General features: G+C 34.2%; 1 protein-coding gene across 2 annotated transcripts in view; it reads right to left on the reverse strand.

Moving 5' to 3' along the window:
* The window catches only part of CACNA2D1 (calcium voltage-gated channel auxiliary subunit alpha2delta 1), a 469,212-nt gene that overhangs the window by 107,502 nt on the left and 344,682 nt on the right, over positions 1 to 17,028 (reverse strand). For both annotated transcript variants that reach the window (XM_045564425.1, XM_045564424.1), the window contains exons 8-10: positions 6,854 to 6,923; positions 4,651 to 4,701; positions 1,916 to 2,015 (exon numbers count right to left, since the gene is read on the reverse strand). In XM_045564425.1, the coding sequence (XP_045420381.1) occupies positions 1,916 to 2,015; positions 4,651 to 4,701; positions 6,854 to 6,923 (221 nt within the window). The remainder of the gene's footprint in view (positions 1 to 1,915; positions 2,016 to 4,650; positions 4,702 to 6,853; positions 6,924 to 17,028) is intronic.

Genomic DNA, 17,028 nt, shown 5'->3' on the forward strand with positions numbered 1-17,028 from the left:
AGAATTGCTGACTGGATAGAGTGGATACTGGCGGGGCAATACCTACCAGCACCTAAAACTTTTTGCTTCAGTACTCCCTCTTGTGGCCAGAGTCTGTTCTGCCCACACTTGGGGAGGGCGGGTACTTAACACCCCAGCTCCTTTGAATTTGGGCCAGGATAACACACAAGTGAATATGCTATATGGCTTCCAGAATTCCACAGCAGAGTTAAGTTCCTTTACATTAAATTAAGATCCTCTAATTGGCCTCTTTCCTTCCTCTGACTCATTTCCTCACTTTTTTAACAGTGTTTCCTATGATCACCTCCCAAATAAACTACTTATGCGCATTCTAATCTATGAGTGAAGTTCAGCTTCTGGAAGAAGGCAGATTAAGATATTTACCATACTGAATACTGCTGGTTTTATACAAAGTTCCCTAGATGTGCCAAATCTGCAATGAATTTAATGTTTTTAAGATATTCTCTTTTTCTATGTCAAAGATAATATTTTATTAATAACCATTCCACTGATTTGTAATAAACAATATGTTTATATACAAATAAAGCTAAATAAGTATCTTTTCTGATCATCTTATTAGGGAGATCAAGCATTGCATTTTATTTGTTTGCATTTTGAGAAATAAGTGGTGAGTTAGCACACGGTCAAATGGTAAAATCAGACTCGCATGAATCAGAGATTTTATGCAGTATAAAACTGTACTAATTAATGTCAAAGATATATATAAGCTAAAGGATTTCTTAGGGTTCAGATGAAGCAGACAGAGGTCTGTACATGGAGGACGGCTCCCTGCCTTCTTCTTTCCTGTGTTGAACACATCCCTCCAGCCCACATGAAAGGAAGTACCAAAAAGAGTTTCACAGTGTTCCTTGTAAACTTATTTAAACTAAGAAATATTTCCAGTTAATTTCCCAGAGAATTCTATCACCAGTGAGGCCTTTTTCCAGGAATCTTGCCTCATAGATATTGGATTCTATTTACTATAGCTACCCTTCGCCAGGAATAGCCCACTAAAAGCATTTCAGGGATAAATTCTCTACCTCTTTGTAAATACCAATAATCTAGTTCCCTGGAGCTTTAGTTAACAAAAGATGATACAGGTCTCCTACCTTCTTTTTCCCCCCTGTGGTACCTTTCCAGTGAAGAGAGTAAATCGCCTGACTTAACTTCTTCCTCCCAAGGGATTTCAGAGACAGATCCAGTCTCAACACATAATAAACTCTACACAAATTCCTCCTCCTCCACCTATATCTTTATGAATATATCTAAATCTAAAATAATATCCACCAGAAACTGGTTATAAAATATTTTGCATACATTTTATCAATTGAAATGAGACATAGTAACATTCATTTGTCTTGTTTCATTTGCTTTAGAGTTAGTACTTTCTAGCTATGAGTAGGAAGGTCTAAAGTGGTTTTGAGGAAAAAAGACTGTAATAAGAGCACATTTAAATGTCTATGGGTTCTTGTGTTAATAAGAAAAAAACATAGTTTAAAAACATAATTTGCTATGGATATGCATCCAGGGTGAAAATGAACACCGTAATGAATACAAACTTGCCAGATAATCCTATTGCCAAGTCGCTACTTATTAGGAGTTCCAATGTTATCAATGAGTGAAGGGGCTCCTGTTACCTATTTAAGCTCCTCTGAGTGAAGGAGAATGTGTCGAATGCTTTTCATTTATATTCATTACTTCAATTACTTTACTCAGGGGCAAATTTTTTGCAAACTAAAAATGAAATTTTGGAATGGAACTAAATGTGGATCAGTCTCTAAGGATGGCTCGGTATGATAGTTTTATATCAGAGATATTTCAGCCTATCCAAGATTAAAAATATAAAGTACTTAAAGTCAGGGGGAGATAGAAATTGCCGGTTTAATTCAGGAAAATGCAGTCATCTTATACTTACTGAAGCTACATTCACGAAATCATCATCTGAGAGAGTTTCTAACATTTCGGAGACAGACGTTCGTATCAGTTTAAGCGTCAATCCACTCACACTTCCGCTCCTATAAATAGACAAATGGGTCCGCACATGTTACTCACCATGTACTTAATCAAGAACATCATACGGAAAGACAACTTATGCACTAACTTTAGAGCATTTATATATTATTCAAATAATAATTTTATCTTTAAGAAAATCAGTAGTAGAAAAAGTTGGATTTTTTGATAGCACGGAAATCGTAAGAAATATTTCTTTTCTATCAATATGAGCATGTATATATTTCTAACTGAAATTATCAAAACTACATGTTAAGTGAATTTTAAAAAATATAGATGCTGATGGCATATTCACTCATTCAGGGAATATGTACTAAATACCAGCTCTCTTTTAGCCAGGTTAAAAGTGAGAGGTACAGACGTTGATAGATACAGTCATTGCCTTGGCAAGCCCATTGTTTGATTTGATTAAACCAATAATTATAAAGCCACATAATAATTGTGATAACAAATTTGCGGACAAAATGCCTTGTTCTGTACCCTGAAGCAGATATCCTCTAGGGTTTAGTCTTTTTCTTTTCTCTACATATTCTATGATACTTGGTGACCTCACCTATGTACAGAACTCATCTCTAGGCAACTAACTCCCACTTCTATTAATACATCTCTAGCTCCCAATATTTTCCCAGTTTTACCATTCTAGCTGTCTGCTAAACAACTAAGACTCAACGTCCAAAATGACAAATTACTCCCAAACATGGTTTCGTTTCTATTTGTGTTCTTGGTACCAAACAGGCTCTGTGTCAGTCATCCAATTTGTTCCCCTTTCAACCTTCCTCCCATTCAGACAATTTCCCTCATTCATTCCACTTCCCAGTGTTCCCAAAGCAGTGGTCTCCCTTCCACCCTCATTCTTCCCTGGCTCAGTCCTCATTGCACAAAAACACTGAGCTAGAACAACAGCCACTTACTCCGTCCAGCTCTTAGTCTTCTCTTCCACGGGCTAACAGGTGAAAATTCTGCAAAAATATCCTGATCTGATACTTTTAATAGCTCATAGTTACCTACTAAATATCCAGCAATCTCAATAGCCCTGCCTTCCAATACTTTCATAATTGACTTCTGTTTCAGCCTTTTCCTCTCTCTCTCCTTCTTCCACCTCTTCCAGACAGCTCCCCAGATATTCTCACCTGTGCCACTTTGCTTCTGGCAGTTCTTCCACCAGAAATTCTAATCACGTTCCTCTCCCCTCCCATGCCTGCCTTGTAAAAATCTTAGCCATAAGGATTCAATCCCAATTTTATCTCTTTAATGTGCTCCTGACACCATAAGAGAAAGTGCTCTCTCTTTTTTATAGATTCCTTTGGTGCTATGTCATCCTTTATATCCATTACTTTCTGCAGTTATTTTAGTTATTTGTTAATGTGGTCTAGTTTCCCTAATACATGTGAATTATCTTTGAGATCAGGGACTATAACTTAATCATCTTTGCCTCTATGTTACCACATTGTATGGAGGAGAACCTCAATATATTTCTGTTGAAATAATTTTTAAAAATAGTATTTCAATTCCATATATTTTCTATCTTGGGATATATATTTGATTTCCACAGAGTTTAATGTAAGAAATTATTTCTGAAAATTATCCTACATCCAATAGGATTATAATATATTGCATTGCCATTTAGACTTATACTTAAGAAGAATGTCAAGGATTAGCATGTGATATAAGATCCAAAATAAATTAATTGAAGCAACATATGGCATAAATGCATTTTATTGAATGCAATAGGAATTACCATTCAAGTTACATTTGTTGAATTATGTTATCTTCTCTTTTTCGGGCTGGGTTATAAGGCTTTGGACAACTGAACTGAACTTGTTTACCTCAGGTCAAAATGGGAAATTCAAATGTTGATAATTGCCTGTGATATTGATTTAGTTGCCTACAGATTACTAGATTTTGTGTCTTCCAATGAGACAAAGAATATATTTTTTTCTCTTGGAGAATATAATCTAAATATCTTATACTTCATGTTTTAATTCCTTGATATTACTATTACAAAGTAAATCTCTATAGGATATAATCTTTTCAATGTTCTACATTTACATCTTCAACCTTATTATAAAGAGTCTACAAATGCATCTACAATAGACACACACATATATCTGTACTCGAAGCAATATAACAAATAAAATGACCAATATAAAAACTCCTGGAATTCTTTCTTATATGTCATCATTTCCCTTGGAAAAGTCCCAGTATTGACATTTAGTATATTTAACATTTACCTACTTTGTGGGCAAATTCCTAAAAGTTAACTGAATCATTAATGACTAAGTGCCAACTAAATGATTTTTTCTTTTTGTGCCAGGAACTGCTTAGTTTTAGCAACCGGTACTTTAAATATTTTTTCAAAATATAAAGCAAAAATTGGAGGCAAATAACTAATTTTTCAAAAAGCTCAGGCTTGAGAACTATGCCACAATTTCCCATTCCAATATAGATTCTTCTCTTTATCAATTAAAAAATTTTTGTTTTGTTATTGTCTCCATATGACTTTTATATCTGGGTATAAATCATCATAATTACTCTTTTTTTAATGTATCAAAATTTCTAAGTCCCAATATATTACTTTACTGTTAACTACAAATCCTCCTATATTCTCAACACATAAATATGTAATATTTAACTACTCACACATCAACCAGAATAAGCATGTCTTTAGGAGATGCAGCTCCTTGGATATACCTGAAAAAAAATACCATATAAATATTTTTTTTCTCTTGCAAAATATCAAACATTGGTATTTGTTGAATTGACATTTATTAATCTCTGAGATAAGGTCTAAGCAAAGACCCACTTCCATTCTATTTCAGTAGACAATGGCCTTTTATTCATATTTTGCAATGTCAGCTTTAAAAAGCTATGTTTAAAATAACATTGGAGATGTCAGAGGCATGGCATTTAAAGTGTTATTTTTTAGATATTTGTAACAAAAGATAAAGACATGTATTTTAATACTAGCAGTGAAAGAAATCAACTTTAGAAAGGACATTTTTCTGGAAAAAATTTATCCTGAACTTCAACTGTTGCCCACAAGTTTTAAAAGTCACTCTAGGAAATAACAGATTGTCAAATTTTTAAATGCAAAAATAAACAGAAAAAGAGATTAAGTGCTCTAGGTACATGAAAAAACAACATCAAAAAAGAAATATAATAGGCCAATAAAGTAATTTAAAATGGTACAATATATAATGTTGTTACAAAGAATTTCCAGGGGTGGTTCTCAAATTTTACAGGGTCGAACGATCACCTGGAGAATCAGTTCAAAACCTCGATTCTCAAATTCAACCCTACAGAATCAGAACCTCTGCATTTTAAAGAGACTCTAGGAGAGTTTTATGCAGAGGTTCAGTGATTGCAGCTAAATGACCTAAAAAGCTCATGTTGCCTGGCCACAGACTGATGGGGGACAGGGGGCCTGTTTTCTCCAACAGGAAGGACTGCACCTGAACTCAATTTTCTGCTTATTTCTTAGGCCTCTTTGCCCATCACTCTAAATCTAACTTCTCAGAAGCCTGCCAGACAACTTGCCAATTAGTTTTCAGAATACATGCAGCACAGGTAATATCTACCCTGGACTATGTGTTGACAAAGCAGTTAGAATTTATAAGCTGCACCCACACTTGTTTCTCTACAGTAAGGTAAAGTGGCAGAGTTGCAGGTATATTCCCACGGAGGGCAAATCTAGTTCATGCCTAGCATCTTAACACTGATCCTGCTATGCCTCTCAGTGGGAAAATGAGAAGACAGAATATTGTCTGCCTCTTCTGTTCAGCACCTAGCATTTAGGTTTCCCTGAAAACAACAAATCCCTGAACCCAAACCATGTGATATAATAATTTTTGCCTCTACTCAACAATTGCCCCACAGGGACACATTAGAGACATTAATAAGAATAATATGTAAACCTATCACTATTATATATTGTTGGTGTTCATGTAAATTGCCACTGGGATGTTTAGCAGAACATTTAAAAAGCATTAAATGCATGCCTTTTAAATCAAATATTATACTGCTTAGCATTTGAACCCTAGGCAAAACATTAGAAATAACCTAAATGTCCAACAATAGGGGATTTCATAAATAAATTCACATACAGCCTTCTTTTAAATGATGTTATATTTCTTATCATGAATATGTACTCAAAGGTATTAATATGAAAAGTGTGAGACACAAAATATTTTGCTGTATATAATGTAAACTCATTAAAAATATATATCCCCACATTAAACACATTTTGAAAAACTCAAATAAAATACAATTAATGGTTAAAAGAACAAAAAAATTAATAGCTGTTGCCCAATTTTGGATTTTTTTGTATTTTTTTAGTTTTACGTTTGGAGAATGAATGGCTTTAGTAGTAAAGAACAAATAAAACTCTTTCTGGAAAAAAATAAAAGCTAAGCTATATGAATATAACTAGGGGCAGCTTTTACCTTGGGGCCAGTTCTCATTAGCTCACTGCCAGAGGCAAACTATCTTCTACTCTATCTCATCTCTTTGTTAGAGCTCTACTCCAAGTAGACCGGGAGCCTTTCACTACAAATCCCCACCAGCTAAAAGAGATTTAGTGCTGAGACAGTTTTTAATATAAAATTTAAAGTAGTCTATTTGAAATAAATATGAGAAATCAGTTCAACAATATAATCATTACCCACTTGAACTCCTCATTTTCATTTACCTTGAATTATACTTATTTTAAAAAAATCACCAGAGCATTTTCAATAAGTAGCTAATATTCATCCTAATAATGAAACAATTACCTCCAACTCTTAAACAAAAAAGTTAACTTTCTTTTTTGTATTTCATCTCTTCATGGCCAGCTAAAAATTCTTACCATGGTCTTCTGCGTACATCATAAAGGTCAATCTTATTTGGAGTTCTACTATTGTCAACCCATGGAGAAGCTTAAAGAGAAAGAGAGAGAGAGACAAAGAGAAAGTACATCAAAGTATTAGATATGCTCTACAAAAAGAATGTAAGACCTTAAAAAAAATTACAAAACACCATCAACACATAATTCCACTTATCTATAGCAATGCCCAAATGGGAGATACCATTTTTATACCCTCAATATTTTCCTTTTATTAAAGTGGAAAACAACATAGCAGTACCAAAGAAAAATCAACAGAAGTCAATTCCCTTTTTTCATATTATTTCAAAAGTAACATTTAGAAATGGGGTGTTCTGGGTACTAACTTACCTATTTTACCAGGTGTCCAGAGGTTATATATTTTCTTTCCTCTCTACTAACTGAAAATTTACCTTGATAAAAAAATGTATGTGCTGCTAATAGAAATTGTACTTTCAATTATTTGCTCCTTTTATTTTCATTCAATGCCACTCTTTCTTGGTCTATATAAAATTGTTGTTTTTCTTGGATTGTTATCACATAATAGCATAATTTTAATCTTCATATTCATGTATTTAATAATAGTCCATATTGAAATTCCAATTGAAAGATCAAACTATAATTAAAATAACCCATAGAAAACTTTTTTCCTTTAAATTTATTTGAATGATGTGAAGTAATTCAAGTATGGATCCAACCATTTTGTGTTAGTTTCACAGCCTTTATCATTTTTCAGTAATCAGAAAAAAACTTCTTAGTCTAATTGTACTGATTTTTAAATGCAATTAATTTATACTTATTCTAATTAAATCTACACTTAAATTAAAATGCTTTACATGCACTCAACCTTAGACCTAAAGAAAAATAAATGCTGATGAATTGGATGATAATTTTATGCTGAACAAGTCTCACTCCTTGAACATGTTTAAACTCCTTGGAAAATTCCTAATTCATATGACTTATGCCCCACAATCTATTTTGCTTTTTTCTTTATTAGAAACTGTGAAAATTATGAAGAACTTTACTAAGAGTCAGGTTTATTAGCCAACTAAGATAAAATTTGGCCAATTAGGATATGTCAAAAAAATATATACAACTAAGCTCTTTCTTGTGAAATTTCCTTCTTCTTAGTGGTTATATTATAAAATGATTTATTCATTTTAAATGACTAATCATATTTACACGAAACAACCATTTACTGACATAGTCAATTCAACGAAATGGTAAATTTACTTAAATTCTTTCAATTTGTATTTGCAGAAACTGGGAGCCAGTGATAAAAAATAGTGTTTTTTTTTCTTTTTGTGGTAGCACTAGAATTAAGCAACAAGCATGCTGCATGCTGGTAGACAGGTCAGTTCACTTTCAACTATTTCTCTATAGTGTCTGACTCTCCAAGTTAAGGTCTTGGCAATACCTAAACATTTAAAGGCATTGTATCCTACTTTCAGTACCACGTTGTGCTGGTTATATTAATATGTTTATTATTGCCTCTCACCTCCAAATGCACCCATCTACCTTGTTCTATGAAAATGATTTGAATCCTTTAAATAATTTTCTTTTGCCAGCTGGCACAATTTCAAACTTTGTCAGCAGATGATACAAGACAGACATTGATTAAGAAAATGGTTTTTGCTTCCTACTTCTGGTTTGTTTGTTCACAGGCTCTTGCAACATGTGCAGCTTTTCTGGTGTCTGTCTCCTACAGTGAGAGTATTTTCTCCAGTGCTCAGCTCCTAAAATATTGCAGTTTCCCATTTCCCCGTGGTCCTGCACCATTGGTAGCTTCACCAGGCCCAGAATCCTGTGGTGTTCTCACCTTCTCTGTTACCTAATGGCCAGCAGTAACCCCTTGGGCAGTTTTGTAGTGGAGAGCTTCAGACGAGACAGCTCAAACCCCAGAGGGTCAATTTCTAGCAAATCCCACCAATGTGACATCACAGTGACTTCTCTGCCTTGAAGGGCCATAACCATGTCCTCTATGAGAAGGTCTGGATCTCAGCCCAGTGGTATTGGGGGATTAGAGGCTCTTCCTTGGGTACTCTCTCTCAGCTATGGGGGTTGTTATTATACAGGGTGTCCCAAAAATTGCCATACATAGGGAAATTGGGAAATTGTAGCTAAAGGTACATTTATAAAATATTCATTGGAAAATTTTACAAAGGTTTTCCTTTGTATGGAGACTTTTTGGACAGCCTGTATATTAGATTACATAACATTATATCTGGGATTCATATATTCTTTAGAATTCTCTGTACTCTAGCCAATCCCTCATTACTCTAATTCTGTCATAGTTAATAATTCTTTATTAAAAATATAACTTTCCCTGTTCAGAATTCTGTGTATTTTTTTTCCTTTGGTGATTAGACCAAGACTGATATAAATGTACAGGGGAGAAGAGAGAAATGGTATCAGTTACCACTGCCAATACAGCAACAGCAACCATGAGTTGCAAGTAGGCAGCCCTGAATTTGATAAATGATTTAATGAAACCAGAATTTCAAAGTTATGTTTAATGTTTAAATTAGATTTCTGAATTGTTTACAGATCACATTCATCTAGGATTTCTATTTTCATTACAATTGCTAATTGAAATTAACTATGATATATATTCCTATGCTCCATAAAATTTATATCTTTCTTTAAAGACAGAAAAAAATTTAAAACACAAGAATTTACAGTATGAGTCAGACCATTAAATTGTAATATCATTTATAATCTTATATGATTTATATTTTAAAATATTAATAATCTTCTCAGGAGTCTTCTGAGATATTTACTATTGGGTAATATCCCTTGACTATACTAAATTAAGATATTTATATTATGGTAAAATTAAACAATAAAATTTCTTCTGTGATATTACTAATTAACTTGTTGTAAAATACCATTGTGGCATTTAAGTGGTGTATTATTTATATAGACTCAGAATTACGGAAGATCAAGTAGTAAAAAGGATAACCATATATTGCAATTCCCTGAAACAATCAGCTTCATAATCATGCATAGTGAAAGCTACATATTTTGAGAGGAAACCAGAGCTTCTAAAATCCCTGCAAAAAGTAAAATATTGCACATTTTAGATGTCCCTTTAGCTTTCCAATAAGATTTCACGATGGCAGGAGAGAGGAGTGGAAATGACAGCCCACGCTGTGGGCATCTCATTTCTGAATGCCATTATTAAAGGTGAGAACGATCACTTATGAGAATGTTTTTCCCATGATCAAAAATGAAATGACATGTGTCTTTTACTAAAGCTACTGGACTACTTTTCTACTTCACATATTTAGGTTGTTCTACAGCAGTTATCAAATCATTTATTTAAGGTGTTTACCTGTACATTAACTCAGAATACTGAAATATGTGGTAGAGAAATATTCTTTAGAAAGTATACAGATTTTAGAGCCATTTTCTGGTTAATGTGGTCTAGAAATAATGGGATAGTACCAATTTTTCATTTCAGCTATGAGGAAATAATAAAGCAAATAATGATAACATTGAAGACTAATTCTCTTGGTAGAAAAGCCATTTCAAATGACAGCTAATTCCATTTCCAATCAAGAAGTTCAAATGCATTTTTCTAATTCTAAAAGACTTCACATTTTGAGTCTCATGAAAATGTTAAAAAGTAAATTTCATACATTCAAAAATGTCTTTAAAAATTATTCCTTGTTCTTTGACTAGATGGAATTGGTGGATCATTATTTTAGGCTTGTCAAAATCATCTCTAGAGTATTAGTCATGGCTCTGAACTGCAAGCCAAGATAATCAATTGCGTTTGTTTTTTTAAGCCAAAATTAATTCATCGAATATGTAGTGCCTGGCTAAAAGTATTTCCAGAATGGATTCTGCACAGTCCCTACTTTGCATCAGGGCTCCCACATCCAGGTCCAGGGTAGGTAAGTCTCATGAGTGGGGATTATATATTCACACCGAGGTGCCCCAAAAATCTAGGAAAGCAAACAGCTGACCTCTTCAGCTTTTCAGTTATCTGCTTCCCAATAAAGCTTTTAACTTGAGAAATACTCAAAATATATATGACGATTCTATATTAGTTATGGTCACACAAAGTGCCTTAATGAACAATCCCAAATCCTTCATGTTTTAGCATAGTGAAGTTACGTCTCACTCATATAACATTCTAAGTTAGATATTTCTAGTCATGGGGTGGGGAGAGGGGTAGATTCTGCTACCAGAGACTTAAAGCTTTTGCTTTCTCCAACACTTGGCTTCCAGGGCATTGGGCATGTAGCTGCTAGATGGAGGAAAGAAATGTAGAGAAGGTGCACTCAAGGCACAAGAATCTCAGGCTTGAAGTGACGTACTATTTTCATTCATTTTCTGTTGATAAAAACCAGTCACATGGTGCTGCACACAGGCAAAGGAGGTCTGAGAAATGTATCCCCTGGCTCCACAGTCTTTTCCAAAGGAAAACTTCACAATAGAATGAAAGGACAGAACTTTGGTGAGGAGCTAGCAACCTCTGTCACAGGGACAGATGGATAATTTAAAAATGAATAATGTCCACTACTTATTAACCTCAAACTTTCTATACTTGGCAATGTCTTCGAGTAAGCCAGCATTGAGAGGAGGGAGATGAAGGTGGGCTAATTTCAAAATCTGGTAAATAAATAAAATATGTCAGACTTAAGAATTATTTTCAGACTAAATTTTAGGACTGGAGTTGCTTGCACAAGAAATTCATTGGAAGAAAACAACTAGAAGCGAACAGGGCATCATTGTTGATGTTTGAATTACTAAAGAAATCACAAATCCAGTCTACAGAAATGTTGTAATTGACCCGAAAGCAACTTTTGGGCTCTAATCCTGCACCAGAAACAAGCTATAAAAGCTTTTTAGCCCCAAGAATACCCCTTCAGATGTGTCAGAAAATATTTTAGACAAGAGAGTTACTCCCACAGAACACTACTAGGAACAGACAGATGAGTGAACCAACAAACTAAACTTTATGCAAGAGCAGGAGGTCTTTGTATTTCTTGTCTGATGGAATGGAAGATGATGAATACCATGGATCAATGGTTCTTCTGTATTTCTTTTTCCAAGTGGGACTTTTTTATTGTATTGACCCCATAGACATGACCACTGTATATTAGATATTTGGGCAGTGATGGGAATAGGGTGAGGAAAATATCTGGTATTTTGATGTATTTTAAGCAGTCAAATTAGGAAACGTTTTACCTGATGGTGAGAATTGCATGTGACCCAGAGATCCTGGATTTTGAGCCGTATGTACTAACTTGCTGGGACTTTGGGTCATCTATGGGGAGGAAGTGAGTGTGCTCCATGTGTGGGGAAAATGCTACACACAGATGCTTGAACCATCGAGGAACAGGCTGTGACAGGGCTTCAACATACATTTTCTTCTTCCTTCTTGTAATAGTACCCCTCAAGTATTAGTTGATTGCTCTGTAAAAAACTATACTTCTCACTCTCTCTTGCCGTGATGGGCCCTGTGATAAAATTCTAAGAGATGGGCTGAGAGCAGAAGTGATATATGTACAACTCTCTAGCCATGCTGGTTTCTTTCCATTAATCCCCAAGCCCCTTCTTTTGGCCTCAAGTGTGACGGTGGTGGTTCTGAGCCAGATTTGATGAGGACAACAACCTAAGAGAGATGACAGATGAAGCCTCAGTTGCTGGACAACCTCATGAACAAAAGTTGCTCTAACCAACTGGTTTATCTATGATGTAGGAGTTTTAACTGAGGGTAGTTTCTTTTAAGTCCTTGGTATACTGTCTATTGTTTAAGTGATTGAATCAATATATGAGAACTTTTCTCAATCACACAAACCTGGGAGAATTTTGAAAGCTATGAAAAGATGTAGGAGGCAAAATTTTCATGGGGTGTTTTAAATCTGCTTTATTGTTTCTTTCTTTCATTCCTATATACTCTTAGGAGAGTCTTATTTTGTCCTCAGGAAATTGCTTATTACTATATAATATTTGTAGTGCTAGACTCTTGGTAGCTTTGATATCTACCTTATCTTTTATGTATCAATACTGGATTAGGGGGTGGACATATATCTCTGAAAATTAATTGGTCCCAAAATAATGGTCATTTTCACTCACTCTAGCCGGGCAACAGAGCGAGACTCTGTCTCAAAAAAAAAAAAAAAAAAATAATGGTCATTCTGAGATCAAGTTTTCAAAGGCTGAATGACAAACTTTATGGCTTAGAACCACCAATAAGATTCACAGGCAGAGAACATAAGACTAAAAGGTCCATGTGCACATATAGTAGTAAAACTCGATGGAAACCAAGCAGGTAGGAGAGGGGAGAAGGGGGTCAGGTAAATTCACACCTAACGGGTACATTAGGTGCACACCAATATGTAATGAATTACCTCTACCTGCATTGCAATGGTTTTAAAAAGGGCACATGCAAAATAAATTTTGAAAGCAAACAAAATGTGATAGCTGCTGTTATACAGATAAAAATAAAGTTCTCTCAGAGAACAAAACAAAGAAAGATTGCTTTGAACAAAGCTTTCACATGAAACGTGGTGTTTGCATTCTATTTTGAACTATGGGTAAGATGCATACAACCAGAGATGGGCTCTAGGCACAAAGCACATAGAGATATGAAAAGACAGATTTGTAGAAAATAAAATAAAAATTAAACAAATAAAAGGCGAGAAGATAACATAGAAGTAAACAATGAAGGTTGAATTATGTACTGAGAGATAAAATTGGAGACGTAGGTTGAGTTAGCATTTTTCCATGGTCTGAATGGCATAGTAACAGAGCCAGATGCTGTTACCTGAATGATACCAGCTTGTATAATTTTACAAGAAAGCTGATAATCTAAGTTGTAATCCAGATCACTTCTTAACAATTTTACTAGATATCTTTTTGCATTGCATCTCAGTGTATTTACAAGTTTTCTGTTTCACTCTTCTGTGAGCTTCTCCAAAGCAAAATTCTCTCTTACTGGGATTAGAATTTCCAGGATGCCTTAATGTTTTCAGAAACAGGAATTTTGCCTTCTTCTTATCAGTCTTCCCACTTTTGCTCAGACTTACCTACATGACTTAATCAAATAACTTCTGAATTTTACTTTTGTTTCTGAGCAATGAAACTCAATATTCAGGATGTTCAGATGATTTTATTGTATTGGCTGGAGAGTGACTTTTATATTCCCACTGTAATATTTCAGAAGTCTTCTCCAACTTCTTATAGATAAACAAGTGCCAAAAACTCATATAGAGATACATGGTATTACAGCCAAGGATAAGTCACCACAATTCTTAAAATAAAAGCCCTTATTACAAAGTAGTTTGCTGGTAATTCTGCAGATGCCAGATAACGCACGTAAAACATTTTCACTTAACGTAAAGGGATATTTGTCTGTCAGCAGGAGTAGCAGATAACAAGGACAAGTTGTGTGGTTAAGTGTAATATTCAATGAAGTAAATGATACACAAAGATTTAATCATTTAGATGGCCCATATGTTGTCATTAAGTGGCTCAGAAACAAGCGTGAGCATGGTTCTATGAAGGCATGGGAGGATTTGTTGGAAAAGAATTTTAGATATATGCTACATAGAGAAAAATGTGAACTCTGACAAAGAAACAGGTTCTCTATTTTTGTAAGCAAATAAATCCAATTAGATAATAATGACACATTCCTAAAAACAAAAAACAAATTATGATTCTAATAGGAACAAGTTATCTGTTTTCTAAAAATCCAATCTTCTCAGATGATGGTGATAATTATAACACATTTCTTAAAAAGTTTATATTTAGTGTACCTGACAAAATGCTTAAAATGTCTGAATTTTTGACAAAAATCTTTTTTAGTTTTTCCTAATCAAGTAGACTGAACATAATTGCACAGCAAAGATGTTCTATGCACCTACAAATAGCCTAACCTACAGAAATTTAGTAGTACATAAAGAAAAAAGATTAAGAGATATATCTTAGAAGTTGAAAACATCTAAAGTTTTTTTGCAATACTTATTTACACATTTTATATATAGTGTTATCCCCAGTCAAATTATAAGCAACTTCCATTTTCATATTAGCATCCTATTTAACTACTCTAACCTGTAAGCAATAAAACATTTAGTCAATTTAAATTACACTGGACCCATAGTTGATATTAAAGCAAATAATTATTACAGCCCTTACCTGCAAAAAAATAATACAGACCCAGATGAAAGATGAGGTTCTGCAAAAAGCAATAAAAATGAGGCTACTGAATCACCTCTATAAATTGGGATTAGCTGAGAACTTCAAAATAGTATGTCATTATTTGGTGCATGTACAAGATGTATCTCTCATACAACACAACTGGTGGATAATATATAGCAAAGCAAATCATATAATTAGAATACAAACTCAGTGCTTGAGTGCAAACAAAGCTATTTGCACCCTCCTGTCAAAACCTCAAACTTTACTGTTCTAAATTAATCACTTACTTCCAAAATATTATAAAAATACTTCTGATATTTAATTTCAGTAAACAGCCCCAGTATCATCATAGCCACACAAACTAAAAATGATAGTCAATTACAGTCTATGTCAGTCATTAAATTCTTTTTTTTTTTTTTTTGGTAAAGACTCTAATATCCTCATCATTTCTCTTCAAAGATTTTTCGTTTTTAATTCCTAATTGATCCCTTGTTCGGATCTTTAAAATTCCACATCTGACCATTATAATAGCATGCCTTCTGGTCAATCTTCCCTAAGTCTTCTTCCTTCTAATCAGAATAAACACTGCTTTAATCATTGTATTCCACTACCTCAAATGCTTAACAGTATTTTGCCTGCACATTAAATCTCAAACTATTGTAATATTCAAGGCCACATAATCTGCCTTTAATAAAACTTTTGATTTCATATTACTCTTTTTCTGCAACGAACTATTGGATTAACTAGGCCCATTAGCCTCCAACAATACGCATTCATCTCCCTCTATTGTTACTTAGTGTCTTCCTTCCCTCCAAAAAGGGTTTTGCCTTCTCTTCTTCATTGACTTGATTATCAATCCATAGTTCATAACCCTCTCTTATGCCTATAGTCCATAATTACCTCTTCTTTTTGAAAACTCCTATAGCAAATCTATTGCCACAGTCTAAGTTATTTAGCATTTAATTATTTAATGATTTGTATTGCAATCTAAATTTAAGATGTATTTAATTTAGATGAATAAGTTTGGATCCCTAATTAGATGTAAATTTTCTAGAAGGCAGAAACAACTTGCTCTCTTAAAACACAGATGTGCATATATAACCGAGGCAGAGATGCTTTTGTTTCCCAGGATCTCTTCTCCCTTTCTTAGTTAGTACAGCCCAGAACTGGGTACATGGCCATCTTGAAGGTAACTGTGACCACGAGACCACTAAATTCTGGCCAATATCAAATAAGAGGAAATGCTTTATGTGAACTTCCAGGAAGTTCCTTTAAAAAGAGGGGAGAGGCAAGAAGATTGCTTGAGGCCAGGAGTTTGAGGCCAGCCTGAGCAAAAGAGAGACCCCATCTCTACAAAAACCCAGAAAAATTAGCTGGGCATGGTGCCATGTGCCTGTAGTCCCAGCTACTTGGGAGGCTGAGGCAGGAGGATTGCTCATGCCCAGCAGTTTGAGGTTGCAGTGAGCTATGATGATACCACTGCACTTTAGCCTAGACAACAAAGTGAGACCCTATCTCCAAAAAAAAAAAAAAAAAAAAAAACCAAAGAGGGGAGATATAATGAGATATAATTCTTTGTTCCTTAAGAAAGAATGCAAATAACAATAGTCAACCCTGAGGAGGGGCCACACTCTGAGGATGACAGAGTGACAGAGATATGAGATCATAGTGTGGACCCCTTATGTGTGTAGCTGCCCTACCAGCCCCAGTGTATGTAACCCTGACTGACTTGAGTAAAAAACAAACTTACGTAATGTTAAATTCACAATTATTTTGGATTTTCTGTATTTGGTAGCTAGTATGAGTCCTAACTGATACACTGGACTTTAATAATTATTAGCATAAAAAGGTAATAATCACTTCAATTTAAAGTTTGTTTATAAAATAATCAATAAACATTAAATACATTTATAGTTAAATTATGTATCCATTCACAAATATGAAAGTAAAAAAAATCAGGCATTTTTAAAGATAATTGAGCAATGAAAGCAGTACTTCTATAAATA

The sequence above is a fragment of the Lemur catta genome, chromosome 11 (assembly GCF_020740605.2).
Source record: "Lemur catta isolate mLemCat1 chromosome 11, mLemCat1.pri, whole genome shotgun sequence".
Lineage (NCBI taxonomy): Eukaryota > Metazoa > Chordata > Mammalia > Primates > Lemuridae > Lemur > Lemur catta.